We start from the raw sequence: 17,659 nt of genomic DNA on the forward strand, positions 1-17,659 counted from the left end.
TTTTTAGGTTTCCAATTTTTCCCATGTAGTAAAACACCTGCATAGAAACAAGTTCAAAACTAACCTTTATAATGCATATTCCATTTTCCATGAATTTTGCAAAATTCTCGCTCTTACGACATTTTCTTGTTAACAAAAAAAATCCAGATTTTAGATTGGCTCAAGCATGACCAAAGTCTTCAAAACTACCAAAAACCCTCTCAAAGGTTTTATTTGCATTAAGCCACCTTGATTCACTTAATTCCGCATAAAAACCTATAAGGGACATTTGGGTCATTTCTATTATAATTTTTATTAAATGCTTTAATATTTTTAATTTTTTTTTCCATCGAGAGATAAATTATTTCCAAATTTATCTCTCACAGTATCAATTATTTAAATCCGTAATGATTTTGAATTTAATTTGTTTTTTAGCATTTATCTTTGATAAAATATTATTTTGAGGCATTTGTCTCTTTTTATATTTATTTATCTAATAATAAAATTATTTTTCGGGATTTATAATTCTAAAATACCTGTATAAATCTCTTTTATTGATTTAGTTTTAAATTTAATGAATCTGGACATGCTTAAGTCTAGATAAATTTACTATTTCAATATTCTTTATCTTATTGAAATATTAGATATTTCATTGAGTAATTATTTTTTATTTAAATAAATAATTTTCCTAAATGTAATTGGACTCACTTAAGTCTCTATGATTTTCCATCTTATTTCTTAACAGACTTATATTTTAATATAAATCCTAATTTCTATTTATCTCAAATTTATTAATTATTAATTATTATATTTATCACTTATCTCCAAGCCTTTATATAAAGGCTAGAGTTTTCTCACTGAAGGCATCATGAAATTTGCATTCAAAAATCCTTAAGACATTTTTTAGCATCTTTAGTCGTGCTTCTTCCTTTCTCCAGCAAATGAAACCACTCAAGCACTATATCCACCATTCCCAAACACTACAGCCACAAAATCAACACAGAATCACCATATAAATCATCCAAAATAGATCAAGACCACTTCCTACATAAACATGGGGATTCCGTCACTTCCTCAAGTTTTCCTTCGTTGCCTGTTCGTACTTCTGGGAGATGTTTTATGCTTTTGCATTCATAAATCCTTTGCATAGTTTTTCCAAGTTTGAACACATCTTTGTAATGCTCAAATTGAAATCAAAAGGCAAAGCCCCGCAGACCCTGCAAATTTACCGTAAGCTGTCTGACATAATCTACATTAGACCAAAACATTACTTTCCATAAATTTTCCGTATTTTCAATTAAATTTTGGCTTCAATTTTGTTATTATGATCACTTGGAACATTTCTCAAACATGTATGCTTTCACTAACTAGTTGGATGTTTGGCTCTCAAACCTGTTCTTTACAAAATTGGCCCTCGGTCTTCTTTGTTTGATTTTAGTAATGATAAAGCTAGAACATGAATCGAAGTTGACAAGGCTACAACGGAACCCTTTAAGGCTACAACGGCCTCTTTAGAGTGGACTCTTGTAAGTAGGTTGCAGGTTGGCTCGCCATTACTCAGAAAGTGTGGTGAAAGTCCAAGAAAAGGGACGCAATGATGCACAATTAGACTCAAGATTATAGTGGACCTTTATCAGTTTGTAATCCATTTCGCTGTATTTTATTATTTTTTTGTTAATTTTTCAGAAAAATACAAAAATACCACCAACAATCCTTATTACACAAGTATTTCTTTGTTTCATTAATCCTAATTAAAAAGGAATTTATTTTTCTTGTTATCCTTATTAAAAAGAGAATTCCTAATTCTCACATAACAAGAGTACTATAAAGGTACCTCTTTACCCCTCTCAATCAATACTCACCCAAATAGTTTTATAGCTTTAAATACAACCATTTCTTTCATCTCTCTTAGGAAATAATTTCTCCTTCCCCTTTCCCAACATAAAGAAAAGCTATTTTTATCCCTTTTAAAACTTATTTATTAAATCAATTTACATGCTTAAGATGCGCTTTTATAATCTCTAATTTAATATATTAATGCCAACTCTCTCTTTTCCTTTCTTCTATGTTTTGATTTTGTCGTTGTTTTAAACAACAGCAATAGCATAATGATGGCAAAAATAGGAAGAAAAAAACATGAAAAAAAGCCTAAACAGATGCTGCACGTTTACATGAAGAGCAGCTAACAAACTTAACGCCTAATTTCTAGCAACAACTAGTTTGACAGCTTCAAAACTTAACTTATTCAACAGCAACTGAAACACCTGTTTTCTAGCTACCACCTCATCAATCTAATCAGCACTTCCAAGTCAACAACACTTTTGCAACATCTTGAGACACATATTCAACAGTCCTCCTTGTATCAGATGTTGCAGATTCCATTCATGAAAAGCTCAGATCACCCTATTGGTTTCTTAGAAAATTTCAAGTTTTCCACCATCTAGTTGACCATCTCATTCTCAGTATTGTTCTCCAATATCACTAAGTGAACTTCCACTTTTATTCCTCCAAATCTCTCGACACTTTCTTTGAACCCATTTGCAAGTAAGACAGCTTGGGGTAAACCCTTTTGGACACGAGGCTTCAAAATTTGCAACCCTTCCATACTAACTATAACCAATTCCACATGATATTTATGGGTTCTTTGTGAATCTCATTTGCCAATCAGAATTTCCTTTTGACTACTTTATGCTTTCACACTCAAACTCTAGAAAGTTGTGTGCCAATACCTCTCTCTCTGTTCATATCTTCCTGACTGTAAAACCACTGCCTTTCAGCCATCTCCTTTGCACCTTCAAGAGCAAATAACCAGTCTCTAAATTTTACAGATACATCCACATCATATGGATGTATCTGTAGAACTTCCACCCTCTTGTAGATTTTCAACAATGAGAGGTGATGCTTTAAAAAGTTTTGACAATGGCCCTGCTGATGAATGTTTTAATCTTTTAGACAGTCCCTCTCCTAGACCACCATCAGGCCCAAGTATTCTGAATCGACAGAGAAGGACTTCAGCATAGTTCATACCTCTGCCAAGGCGAACACCATTAGTAGATGCCATAGCTACCTCAATAGAAGCATCTTTCAGCTCAACACATGTCCACAACCCTGAATTCTCACCAGATGAATTATGAGATCTAGTTATGTTATTACATGTTTCTAGAGATAAACTAAGATGTGACGCTCCAATAGTTGATTTCTTCTAGCTAGCGGCAATTTGTTGACCCTTGCACAAATAGAAACAAGCAGTATCCTTTTCTAGATTTAGTAGCCTTTTGGGCTAGATCTCTGTATTGCTCATACAGCTTGGAAAAGCTACATGTTCCTCCTTCATTCGATCTAGAGAGAAGCTCTTGCCTCTCATATTGATTGTGAACACCTCCTGGCCATTTGCATCTTTGATCCTACATTTCTTGTCCTCAAAGAGCACTCTGAAACCCTTTTCCAACAACTGACCAACACTTAACAATTTTTGCTCAATATCAGGCACATAAAGAACGTCAGTGATGAGCTTAGTACCTGATAGGCTTTCAATGGCCACTGTCCCTCTGCCCTTGACAACAATATGTTCACCATTTCTAATTCTCACTTTGGAAATTGCAGATTTGTCAAGCTCTCTGAAGAGCTCCTCATCATTTGTCATTTGGTTTGTGCAACCACTATCTATCGACCAACAATCACTTGAGCTGTTGCTTGAAAAACAGGTAGTAACAAACAACTGCTCCTCCTCCCGTTGGTCTACAACCTGAGCCTCATTCTCATTCTGGTTGCATTTGTTCTTGCAAATCTTTTCCATTTGGCCAATCTGGTTGCACTTCCTGTACCTTATATCAAGCCTCCTCTAACGCTTATATTGAGGATAACTGGTTCTACCACAATGCTGATATGGAAGATGTTTTCCTCCATTGCTATTTCCGTCATCCCCTTTATGGCTAATTTGATTTTTTCTTCCATTATTTTCCTTTCCTTTGCCATCATCTTGAATCTGCAACTTGGCAGGCACCCTTCACAAATCCCTCTTCTCTAATCAGCCTCCTCTGCTCTTGTGCCTACAATGCATTCAACAATTCTACCAAGGAAATACTTGACAGATCCTTAGACTCTTCTAGAGCAGATATTTTTTATTCAAACCTCTCAGGAAGAGTCACCAAAATCTATTCTACAATTCTGCTATCAGGCATTTGTTCACGAAGAAGTCTTACCTTGTTGACAATGCTGAGAAGCCTATTAGGGTACTCCTAGATTGTCTTTGATTCTTTCATTCTCTGCATCTCGAATTCCCTCCTTAGATTCAACACTTGCACGTTTCCGGTCCTGTCATTCCCTTTATATTCTTCTTTGAAGAAGTCCCAGATATCTTTTGTTGACTCTAAGTTGATAATTCCGATGAACATCGCATCTGACACAGCAACATGTAAGCAAGCCTTTGCCTTGTACTTCCTTGTCTTCTTCTCCTTGTGATTCCTCAACTGAGCCATTGTAGGATTATTTGGCAATGGTGCAATCTCGTAGTCTTCTTCCACTGCCTCCTATAGATCATTAGCTTGCAGATGAGTTGTCATTCGACAACCCAAGTCTCGTAATTCTCTCCATTAAACAAGGGTGGTGCTGTTGAAGAGTAAGCTTCTACAGCCATGATGAGGTGTTTTGGTTTGTGTTTAGGAAGAAAATAGACTGCTATTTGTCTACAATTTCTTTGAATGAAAAGTGCAATTTATACACGTAAATGCAACAGAAAAAACATGAAAAAAAAGCCTAAACAAATGCTGCACGTTTACATGAAGAGCAGCTAACAAACTTAATGCCTAATTTCTAGCAACAACTAGTTTGACAGCTTCAAAACTTGACTTACTCAATAGCAACTGAAACCTATTCTCAACTGCCACCTCATCAACCTAATCAACACTTCCAAGTCAGCAACACTTCTGCAGCATCTTGAGACACATATTCAACAGATTTATTAATTGATTTTTTAATAGATCAGACCATATTTATTTGCTCAAATACAATCAAGTTTCCAACTCTTTGATTATTATGTCTCTATCTATATTTTTGTATGTTTTGAATAATACACTCTTGATTATTTGGTTTTGTGTAGGATGATAAAATTTTAGTTCTTAATTTTTAGAATTTAAAAAGACGATACAAATACTTGTATGAACTCATTAATAATAGAGGGGGCTAAAAGTATTTCCCATTATTACTTTAATCTTTATTTAAATAATATCCAAATGATCTTGGGCCATTCAACAACTTTTTCATTATCACGTTTTTTCATTTTTCAATCTGCGGAAGCATGAAGAAGATGTTGGGTTAGCATTTAGGTATTACGTTTTCACAAAAAAAAAAAAAAAAAAAAAAAAAAAAAAAAAAAAAAAAAAATTGTTAAACTTAGCTTTTGACTTTTACTTTATTTTAAAGTTACACAGGAAGTTTTATGGCTTTACTAAGTTCATTAAACTCATGCGGAATGGGTTAAACATGTTCATTTTGTGCTTTAGGTCTGTTCATTCATCATAACATAAACTAAACATCTTTGACATAATGTAAAGCGCACAAATCATTTTACATGGTTTGGCCAACTGTCTACATCCATGGGACCTCGTCCAGATGAAGTTAATCCATTATGATAAACATATAGTTCAATTACAAAACAAATTAAACATCAGTTGTAAAACTTCATTGTTATGACAACACTTCAAACTTTACGCTTTGGTTGAACTTCATTCTACCACAACTAGCTTCTCACCAGGAAACCACCTAGACACCTGAGCTCCACTCAAGGTTCAACACCAAAGATACACTTCAGCTCCAACAGCTCGAAATCCCATCAAGCATCATCAAAGAAATCCACGTTCCAACAAAAATGCTACTGTACAAAAAGAAATATGATTGGAAGAATGCTCGACACTAACATTGAGTATCATGACCACAAGGCTACAAAAAGGGTTGTGCATAAACAACGTTATCTTGACATTGGGAACTAATGTGGTTACTAGAATTCATAAATTGACAAAAAATACTTACATAGACAAAAACCAAGCAAAACAATAATATTATTATTTCTTACAATGCTTTCTCTCCACTTTTAACCTCCTTAATTATTTTCTTGAGAAGTCACAATCAATTTGATTACCACTTTTAATTATTTAAACTCTTCAATTCAAGCAAAATAACATTCAATTAAGGATATTTTGAATATGTTAAATACCGATACTGGCATCTAATCAGTTCTTATATTTGCTAATTAACTCTATTTTAAAATACCAAGTTTTTAACAAACTATTAAACACGTTCTTTTTTTTTTTTTTAAATATTATTTTCAAACAATATATTAACACGTGTTTATTTTCTGAATACACATAATTTAAACAACACTGTTTAAACATTTTCTATATTTTTCACAAAATACATAAGGATTTTATAAATGAACAAATCCCCTAGTAACACACCGTTTGTTATTCATGAAACCACCTTTCCTTGTTCGTGCTAAAAGAAATGATAGATAAGATGATAAATCAACAGAATTACTCAATTAAAGTGAGTATAACTATAAACAACATGTGAAGCATGTTGATAGTCCAAGGCAACCTCAACTGGTGGAAGGTAATGAGAATCTCAATTAAAGAGTTCGATCGAGCTTTGGAGTTCATCCCTCGTATTTATAGCAATGTAGTTTTTGATCACCTCATTTTACATTCACACATATCAACTAAATTATAAAAATTTATGTACACACACATATATAATATTTAAAATGATTTAGCTGCGGAAGTCCTTATTTTATAATCTGGACATGTATTAGTATTATTGATGGCCGTATGTCCTTGTAATAGACAAAATTAAGTCAAATTTCTTGTATCATAAATGTAATGTTTTCTTTTTTTATCTTTAGTGCATTACTACAGTGGAAGTGTTATTTTGAATTTTAGAAGATTGGGGTGGCGTACAAGATAAAATAATTGCTTAACAATATACAATATTAAAATAACGTACCAAAATAGCATAAGTGATACTTCCAAAGCTCAAATCATCAATCGGAGACTTCAATTGCTGCTCTTATAGGTTCAACTTATGAAGGGCAGGGCCAAGGAGTAAAGCCTACTATCAATTTCCACCAACTGTATGTAATTTTGATATCAGATATTAGTAGCGAGAATGAGAATTTAAAAGAAAGTACAATTAAAGAACATCATTATAGCTTGATACTTACAATTTATAAAATGCTTAAGTAGCGGTGGTTTCATCTTCAGAAGCATTAACGCTAGCATATATGCTGGCAAAGATATCCAAAAGAATAAAGATGATAAAATGAAAGAGAAAAGAGAAAGGACATAAATGTTTAACCCCCTGAGGTATTCCCAATATACTAAAACACCCTTTAAGGTATATCTAATCGCCCTTAACCATTTGCCGTTATGATTTCGTTAATGTGTCTAATCTCACTATGTCAAGGGTAAATTCTGTTTACAATCACTGACTATTACCTTAAAGAAGTTATTGTATATTAGGTATACTTCAAGAGTTAACTATACATTAGAGATACCGAAGAGAATTTCAGCTATTACCCACAAGAAAATACAAAAATATTAAGGGAGAGAGGTTTTGAGAGTACTATATCAACCTTACCATAAAAAACAAAAGCGCTTTCAATCATTCATTCCTTGCGATTTCATATCCAAGTCATAGAATCTGAACAAACTAAAATTCATTTGAATCAATCGTATATGTAATACAGAGTTAAATCACGAAACAGGTAGTGGCTAATTAAAAATCCACCTTCCATTCATGCTCTGGCATCGCAAGGTAACAACTCTTTACTTCATTAAATGATAACCACACAAACATTATAATTAACATATATATACATTCTTTGAATTTTTTCTTCATCTTAGTAAACGGAAGAATAGAAATATTACCCAGTAGTTATAATTCTTGCTCTGCGTATTTGCGAAGCAACAAAAGATGGCAATAGAATAACAACGAACTGAAACAGAAGCATTTGAAAGAAAAGATTAATTAGTAACATTATTTACTCAAAACAAGAAACAAGAAATAAGTTAAACACACCAAGAAAGGTCGATGGATAAATTTGAAGAGAAATATTAACCTGTATACGAAGAACTCTCCTCTGAAGTCAAACCCAATCAGGTATGTAACGAAGACCCTACCACGATACCTTCCCATTCCGGCTCACCTTCTTCATGGGATGTATTTTCAAATCGGAGAGGGGGAGAAATTTTAATGCTTGATCCACTTGAGTATTTTTGGACATGACAAATTTTCAAATCCACCAGAGAAGTCGCTTTTTCATCATCCATTGGAAGAGATTCTAGATCAGAAATTTTAATCATAAGCATTGACTTTAAATTGGAGAAGGGGCAGAAAAGCAAGAGAGAGTTGAGTTCCCCTTTATTCATCAACGTCATCGTCATCGTCCGCTCCAGCGGTTTCGAGCTGGTCTTGAGCAATTTTTAATTCTTCCAAGATGGATATAGCGGCATCAATATCAAATTGGGGCATTTGGTATATCTAATTTGGAAAGACAAGGAAATGAAGGCAACCTCGTATCTTCATAATCAATTTCTCCTCCACCATCCCCTTAATTAGACAATCATAAAGGGTGATTTGCTCAAGGGATGGAAGATGTTGTTGATAATGAGGAAGAACTATTACTTGCTTCCTCTGAAATGTACTCCAAATCATCTAGATGACTAGAAACAAACTCTTCAATAAGAATTTTATCCATGTGGTGGTATGTTGGCATCTTCTACATTTTTTTATACTAATTGAAGTTAAATTTGTGAGGGAGGAAAGCCAATCACAAATTTAACACCCTAATGACTTACGCTAATTTCCTTAAGATTTGGGTGTGGCTTTAGACCTTCTAGCACCACTTCATCAGTTCCTTGAACCTTTCCAACATCACTTCTCCCCACTTCATCAATTCCTTGAACCTTTCCATCATCACTTCTCCCCCAATCCAACGTTAGAGACCGAAGAAATTGCTTCCCTTCTAAGTTGGCCAACTTGCTACTTTCCTCAATTTAATTCTTATTTTGAGTTTTCCTCTCAAGTTCTTCAACCCATTTAATTCCTTTGTCCCCTATGTTTGCTTTTTCTGTCGGCTTCCGTAATTCTCTCACTTACTACAAATAGTGGTAAAGTCTGAAGATTAGTCAAATGCCCTAGTCCATATGGCATTCCACTAAAGAACACATTTTTTATTTATAAGATGTCTAAGGTTCACCATTTTTTTAATATCTCTTGGTAGTTCCTTAAGTTCGTTACAGAAGAAAGATCTAATGTTTCCAAATTATAGCCTCGATAGTGAATTAGAGAGTACTTTAATATCCACACAAGAAAAATTGAGATATCGCAAATGCTTCATTCACCAATTAAACTCAAAAGTTACCATTTGAACTCAATAATTTCTGAAACCTACTCTCCAAAATCTAATGCTCGTAAGTACTTATAACTTGTTAAAATTTCATCACCACCATTCAAGTTGAAACCCCAGTTAATCGATAAAATAAAAGTAAGTCTTATATTTTTGACACTATATAATACAACTGGAATGTCCATGATCGTTTTACTTCACCACAGTCAAGTGATAAATGACGACATCTTACATCCACACTTCAACCTTATCAAAAGTTTGCATGATGCATTCAGTTCCTGCAACTGATTGTGCAAGGTCATGCATAAGATCATGCATCTTACATCGGTTACATTGCCCCATCTACCATATTGTGGATCTTGAAAAATGATTTCCAAAGTAAAGCCATAAAATACTTATTACCACATCTTCTGGACATTCATTGTTTGATGTCTGAAGAAACCCTTGCGCCATCCAAAGATGAATTATTTTTGCTTATTAATCTTATAATCCTTAGGAAACAATGCACAATAAGCAAAGCATTGTTTCAAGTTTGAAGGGAGATGATCATAGCTGAGCTTGAGTAATGGTAAAATATCACTTTCTTCTTTAATCACTTTTGACATTTCGTTGTCCTTAAAATTCAACCAATCATCTCCTTATTATTACCAAAAGTATTGTCCTATTGTCATTAGGACAGAAACTCCACCACACTTTGCCACAATCTCTTTTCCAAACTCTATTATTTCGAATCTTTTGGTTCCTTCCCAGGTTCAAAAGCTTTTTGGGTAAACAAAGACCAAGACTTTTTTTCATCTAGTCCTCTCAAGGGATAGACATAAGATTCAAGTTTGCTAGTAACCTTAGCAACTACTTCACTACGTGTAGTAACTAGTATCTTACTTCCTTTTGAACCATTCATTAATAGATTCATCAATTCATTCCATTTATTATGATTCTCATTCCATACATCATCCAAAACTAGTAGATATCTTTTCCCATTAATTTCTTTTCGAAGGAATTCCTGCAATTCGTTCAAATGAAAATTTCCAAGTTCTTTACGAGTTGCAGATTTTATTATCTTTTCAACAATTATCTTCATAATAAAATCATCAGAGACACACACCCACATCCTTAACTCAAAATGGTTTATGATACTCTCATCATTATATACAAGTTGAGCAAGTGTGGTTTTTCCTACTCCTCCAAGTCCAACTACGGTAACAACTAAAACATTCTTATCATCATTTGAGTCCAATAGAAGTCTTATAACATTATTTTTATCATCATCTCTTCCGATTACCGTTTCTACATGTATGAAAGAGTGTGTTTCCCTTTCTATATTTATGACTCTTTTTTCAACAGGACACTCAGAAAGGTGGAAATGCCTATCATTTTTAATCTCATCCAGTTTCTCCCTAATAGTCTTAATCTTATGAGCCATTCTAAAACTATATGCAATTTGATTCGATTTGGAGAAAAAGATCCGTACCTTGTTTGCCAATTTATTTCGACTCAATACCTCTTGCCATTGAAGTTGAGTGAAGAAATCGTCTAACAAGTCATCTGCATCATAAAATGCATCTTTGAGCCTTTGGATCCAATCTGTTACCTCTCGGTTTTTGCTGTGCTGCTCCTCAGCATCGAGAATTACAAGTTTGATAGTGTTGACAGTGCTCTCAAGTTTTTTAATCTCACCTTTAACACCCCATGCCAATTTTCCTTCTCGGACAGCCGAGGACCCCAACTCTTCCAAGATTTTCCCCGCAATGCTAAATATAATGCCTTCTGCCATTTGTTTTCCGTTGCTCTATTACAAATTGGTTTTTCAAACGGTAGCTGTAAAAATTAATTGTAAGACAATGTTACTGCTGTTTATAGACAAAAGTAGTAACATTAATTCTTGATCAGCACACAAACTTAAAATATGAAAAAGATACTTGACTTACATGATGGAAATCTAAAGCTAGAAGTAAAGGTAATAAATACTTGGCGTAATGATAGGAAAAGAAAAGCATCTATTAGCACAATGTTTTGCTTTGGTAATAATCAAACATTAATCTCATTTAAGGTTTATAATTCTTTATTTTTAATCAAAACATTATTTACTACGAAAGATTTGATAGTCAAGTGATATCCATTCATATTTTTATCTTATAACATCTTGGTACCCATTTTACAAAGTTGCATATAAGCAGTGTTTTAATAACCGATTTGGGGTGAAACCTGGCAAAGTGGTCGGGTCTCAGGTTGACTAATTGAACCAGTTTGAATGACGGATCAAACCGGTGACGTTAGTGTGTCCAGAAATTTTGAAATCCAGCAAACACATCCGTAAAAAATTACACCCTACAAGTTTGAAATCCAACAAACATACCCCAAATGTAAATCGGTGGTCAACTGGTTGGTGGCGGTGACACAACAAATGCAAATCCCACTCATCCTTTGAGCCATTCCTCAGCAAATATGCCCAAGACCTGGTCGAAATAGAAACATTTTGTGGCAAGAAACCACCATCAGCGTTGACAACCCAGGCCAAATAGGGCCTTTTTCCTGCATCGACAACACTTCCCATCACAATGAAAACACTCTCCTCAGCCTCCTGACAAAAACCTATCTCACACCCTCGTTCGCTTTACCAATTCTCGGCAACAACCCACTATTGTGACTGTGCAACTTTTATCTTTTTCGATCGATTTACTCACCGAAAATCACCTTTGTCGCCACCTTTCAATTTGTCGACACTTCCTCTCCAAAACCTTCAACATCCTCGCCACTGTCTGCTCACTGACCGCCGCTCTCCTCTCTAGGGTTTGAGATTGAAATTGGTGAACAGTGGAAATGGTGACCGGCTTGGTGAAGGCCCTGGGTCTCGATTAGATTGGTTAAACTGGTTGGGTCGGGCCGGGTTTTAAAATAGAGCATTTAAGTAATATGGACAATGCGTTTTGATTTTGTTTCTTTTTAATATAAACAAAGAAGAATCCAATAGAGAAAAAGCTAAAGCTAAATCAAAAGACCACCTTTGGCATAAGAATAGCAATAAAAAAAACGTAAGAGAGAACATTACTTTTAATTTTATGATTGAATTATTCCGAGCTAATAGCCAAGAAAACCATTAATTTCACAATAAATAGGAGATTGCCTTTCAAAAAGTTAAAATTTTGAATATTGTGAAATGTTTTATTTTCTGTTCTACCGTATTTTATAACTTTTTTTAAGTAAATTTAAGAATTAAATCATTATGAAAAGAAGATTAAATATATTTTTTTTCAAAAAAAAAAAAAAAGTGTAGAAAACGTGTTTTCATTGTTTTTATTTTTTATTTTCAGAATACTGCTTTTATAAATGATACCAAATCTGTTCCCAAATTTTGAAAATACAAAATTCAATTTTTTGATCTATTTCCTCAAAACATTTTGTAAAGTACCATTAAAGATAATTTAAATTTTGTAATTAGATATTTTAAAGAGGTTAATAGGCTTCTTGACAAAATTTCGTTCTTAATTTTTACAAGCGTGTAATTTACATTTTTATGAGATCAAATTTCATTTAAATTGATTTTTTTTCCCCTAATTAGAAATAAAATAGTAAATACTTGCCCAAAAAACAATTGAGATTAACAATAATAATATATATTAAAAAAACTGAAAAAAAACTTTTATGGTTAATAACTAATCAACATATATTATAACTTTTTTTACACAAATTTTTTCTTGTAAACTTATGTGACAAAAGATGTTTGAGTGATTTTAAATTTAAAATAAACTTTCACCCAATCACCTTTTGTCACATAATTTTGTGACAGAAAATTTGTATAAAAAGGTTGTGTGTGTAGTATTACCTTTTAATTTAAAACTTAGAACAATGGTAAAAATAAAATCATAAAAGAGTATGTCTAGATTTACCGTTACCTTGAGACCATTTTCCTTAACAGTTGGTTTATTACCTCAACACCTTCGCCAATTGATTGCTGATCAAACTGTCAAGGGACGTTATGGTCATTTCATGTCAAAAGTTAAAATAAATGAAAAGTTTACACATGGAATTAGGTTGCGAAAATATTCTGTAAAATTGTGAGAACGCCCAAAAGTTACCTCCACTTTTAGGCTGTCAAACAAAAATTCAGGGGACATTAGGGTCATTTATATCATATCCAAGATATGTTGTGTTGATGCTTGATTTTGACACCAACTGCTTGCACGTGTAAAATATTAAGCGAACTTAGAAATCACACTTGATATGGGGATATCAAATTAAATAATAGGTGAGAAGCAATATTTAAAGTGGTTCGGATGCTCAAAAGCGAATCCTACGTCTACTGCTATTGTATTAATAAAGGAGTAAAAACATGTCGTATGCAGCAAGTTGAGTTACAGTTTAAGGAGAATACAAAGAGAGAGAGAGAGAGAGAGAGTAAGCTATTTCAGAGTAAAATTAATCAATCCTGCAAATGAGAGGGAAGACATCTATTTATAATGAAGAAGTTTAAGGTAATGATTACAAAATCTGTAAGTGGGTAGGTACCATGCAAATCCTTCTTTGCGTTCCATTGGTCACCTGCCCGAGGGATTTCCTCGACTAATGCAGGGTTTGGACACGTAGGTGATTTCCAACCGCTTGCAAGACTGACACCCACCTACTGCGCTGACAGTAACCATGCAACTTGCGCCATTGCTCGACGTGGCTGTACCTAGACGATACAGAACCTTCTTGAGCTCTGACTGAGCCTTGCTGATGAGGCTCCACGTCAGCCCTACCTTTGTAGGCATAACATGTTGGAAAAATTATATAGAAGTTTTTCTCACCAATTAACGGTTATAATTAATTTTAAACAAATTTATTGCATTTCATAAACTATAATTTTAAAATGGTTATAATTAATTTTAAACAAATTTATTGCATTTCATAAACTTTAATTTTAAAATTGTGATGTTTTTTAAATGTTACATATGTGTGGTGAATTGGATTACATTGTTACAAATATTATAACCAAAACTGACATATTATAATTCATAAAATATTTTTATAATAAATTACAATAATTATTTATAGTCTTCAATTTTATTTAATAATTATTTTTTATAAATAAATTTTACAACTTTTATGAGGTTAATTCAACAGCTTCGCTGATAGAAGTATACCGAAACTCTGTATTTGTATGCTTCGTATCCAAATTCATAACCTGTGCGATTTAGATGTTAAAAAGTATTTGTCCTTATCTTAAACTTGTGCTGTGGGTTGCAAGTTTTTATTAGATTTTTAGTTGAAATAATATTCAACCATTAGATGACTTTCCTACAAATTAAATGCCTCTTCTTTTTTAGTGTACACTACGTTAAGTGTATCATAATACGGTCCAAACATTCTCTTGTGAAATTAAAAAAAAAAAAAAAGAAAACTTGATAGGGGTATATTAGTAACTAATTGTGACGCTTTATATTACCTTTTTTTTTTTTTTTGGGAGGGGGGTGAGAAAGAATTTACCAAAAACCATATAAAACGGTCATCCTACCATAAGACAAGCTCTAAGTTAGACACAAAAGAATCAAGGTATTCACTAAGAGTACTAACTAATTGCTAAACTAAGCAAATAAACACAAAAGCTAAACAAAACAACAACGCAAAATGAAAACAAGGAATGCACACCTCAACCAAGGTTGCCCAACAACACTCACTCCTCTTGTTTTGTAATCTTTATAAACAAAAGATTGGAAACAAGAGGGGACCAACTAACTCTACACCAAACACAACCCAATGCCAAAAGAAAGGTCAACCACCCGACCTCTAGACATGCCACGGGGGAGCACAAAGCATCCAAAAGGAACAAGCTACACAAAGTTGAGATCCAAAACAAAAACAAAACAATCCTATCACAGGACATACCATAGGTTAGGAACAATGCTAGCCAAAAAAAAAAAAAAAAAGGAAAATACATGGAAATACAAAAACTCAACCCAAAACTTCTCATCTGCATCCAAGAATTTCGGCTGAACCAAGAAAGCATCAAGCAACAAGAGTGGGATCAAAGGAATATGACTTGAAAATAGCCCTAGGAAGGCCCCAAGAGTCCGCCAATCTCCTATTACTAAAAGAGGCCTTGAAGTTTTTAAGATCCATAGCTCTTTCTCTCACAATGCACTTGATAGAATTAATAATAGAATGAATATCCTTACATCTGCCCCAAAACATCCTACTATTTCTCTCCCTCCAAACCCAATACACCGTAGCTCCCAAACAAAGCTTTTTTCCCTTCCATCTTCTAGCAAGATAGAAGATCTAATCATGGCAAGGTCTTACTAAATACCCAAAATGAGATAACTCAAAAATACTACACGATACGAGTGAATAAATGGACAAGCAAAGAAAAGGTGATCTAAGGATTCCTGCCCCATATTACAAAAACAACAATTAGCATTAGAAGTAACATCATACCTCATGAGACTATCCTTAGTGGGGAGTCTCAATTTTAATGCCATCCAAACAATCATAGCATGCCGGGGAATAGAATTATGAAACCATACTAGGTCACTCTAATCCACTCTCCGTTTCCTCCCTCAAATAACCTTCCAAGCTAATTTAATTGAAAAACAACCCCAAGAAGATGGGAGCTATGGTGGCAAATTCTTGGGCTTTTATGGACATGACAAATTCAGTATTACCCTTTTAACATCCCTCCCACATAACAGGTAAATCTTTCACATTCACCCAAAATTAAAAAAAAAAAAAAAAAAAATAGTTGCCAAATTTTCTTATTCAACAAACAAAATTCATAACAGTCATTCTCATCATTCAGCCTATATTAAACAAGATCATATTCGTAATCCAACCACAATCATCAAATTTAACGCGTCTTAAGAAAACTGAAATAAAAAAATGAGAGAAAATTGGTTTGCAGACAGTGCAGTGGCCATGGCAGCCACTGGAGTTCTCATGTCGCCGCGTGGGAGCTTCGCGGCGGCTAAATGTGGCCGCGGCCAAGACTCCTGTAGTTGATGTGCGGTTTTTTCCCACATCTTTTCTAAGTGGTATGTTTTGCTTGTACAGATTTGTCAGACTATGGAGAAAGAATTGGGTATTCCAATGGGTGATATCTTCATGGATTTTGTCAAAACCAATGGTAAACCAATGCCCCATTAACAGCATCGGTAAGATCCTCCAACTATAATTGGCAGTATGAGCTGTTAAATTAGTCAATACATTATGTGATTTTTATGTTTTACGCTATGCAGATTGCACAAGTCCACCGTGCCAAGCTGATTAATGGGCGTCATGTGGTTGCCAAAATTCAACATCCGGGCATCAAGACAATTATGTTGGGGGTTTTACATGCTTTTGTTTATAAATATAGGATGCAAAGTAAAACCTGCAGTTTTTTTTATAGGGTTTAAAGGATGTGAAATTGATTATTGACTGGATGGCTTGGGCAGAACCGCTATATGACTTCACTCCTGTTTTAGACTGCAGAGAAGCTCTAGCTAAAAGAACTTGACTTCAATATTGAAGCTGGTATGATAATTTCTGAGGATTCATCGCATTTTTTTAAAACAAAAATGGGCTGTTTTCTGTCCCTGGGAAATGTGATACACGCATGAGCTTTGATAAGGTAATCGAGAAATGACAAGAAAAGTGATACAACACGCGAAATGCGGGTGTACAAGAGGCGTGGGAAGGAGCACCAGGGGATCAATAGTATTAAAAGAAGCAACTAAAGTGTGAATTGAAGGTAGTGGGACAGGTGGCGAAAGATTACTGGAGGAGGGATAAATTCTGTTAGTGGAAGAATTGAATAAAGGTAGCAGCAGAGGAGAAAAGAGGCATCGAGAAAGAAGTATTGAAAATGGGAGGTAGCTGGCCCTCGAAGTCCAGCATATCGGTTTCTATTATGTTCTAGTCTTGGTTTTCTCTTATTTTCATTGTCGTTAATTAATCCAGTAGTTCTTATCTGTGAGATACTATCTGGAGTGGTGTAAACTGAGTTATCAGTGAAATACAACCATTTTATTAATTTGGAATTCTTGAGGTTGCCAAGAACTGTTGTGTGTTTTTGTTGGGATCTGTTTTATGTGTGAATGAATTGAGAAATCTGGGAAGGTTCGCAACAAATTGGTATCAGAGCAGGTGTGTGTGTGGGTTATGGTACCAACAAGAATGGAATCTAGGCTTGAAAATGTGGAACGGGAAGTAACGAAATTGGGCGTAGAGATGGGGACGATTCGTGAATGCTTGGTGGAGATACAGAGTTGGATGAGGAGAAAGGATGAAGATGAAGCTGGACGTGGGGAACAGAATTCATCCAGA

General features: G+C 34.2%; 1 protein-coding gene across 1 annotated transcript; it reads right to left on the minus strand.

Annotated features, from left to right (window-relative positions):
• Positions 1–10,100: 10,100 nt before the first annotated feature.
• On the minus strand, positions 10,101–11,153 carry LOC116139221 (putative disease resistance protein RGA3). Its single transcript, XM_031424894.1, has one exon. It carries the CDS (start codon positions 11,151–11,153, stop codon positions 10,101–10,103), a length of 1,053 nt encoding a protein of 350 aa, XP_031280754.1.
• Between the last annotated feature and the right edge of the window lie 6,506 nt (positions 11,154–17,659).

This window comes from Pistacia vera, unplaced genomic scaffold, assembly GCF_008641045.1.
Source record: "Pistacia vera cultivar Batoury unplaced genomic scaffold, PisVer_v2 Contig349, whole genome shotgun sequence".
Classification (NCBI taxonomy): Eukaryota; Viridiplantae; Streptophyta; class Magnoliopsida; order Sapindales; family Anacardiaceae; genus Pistacia; species Pistacia vera.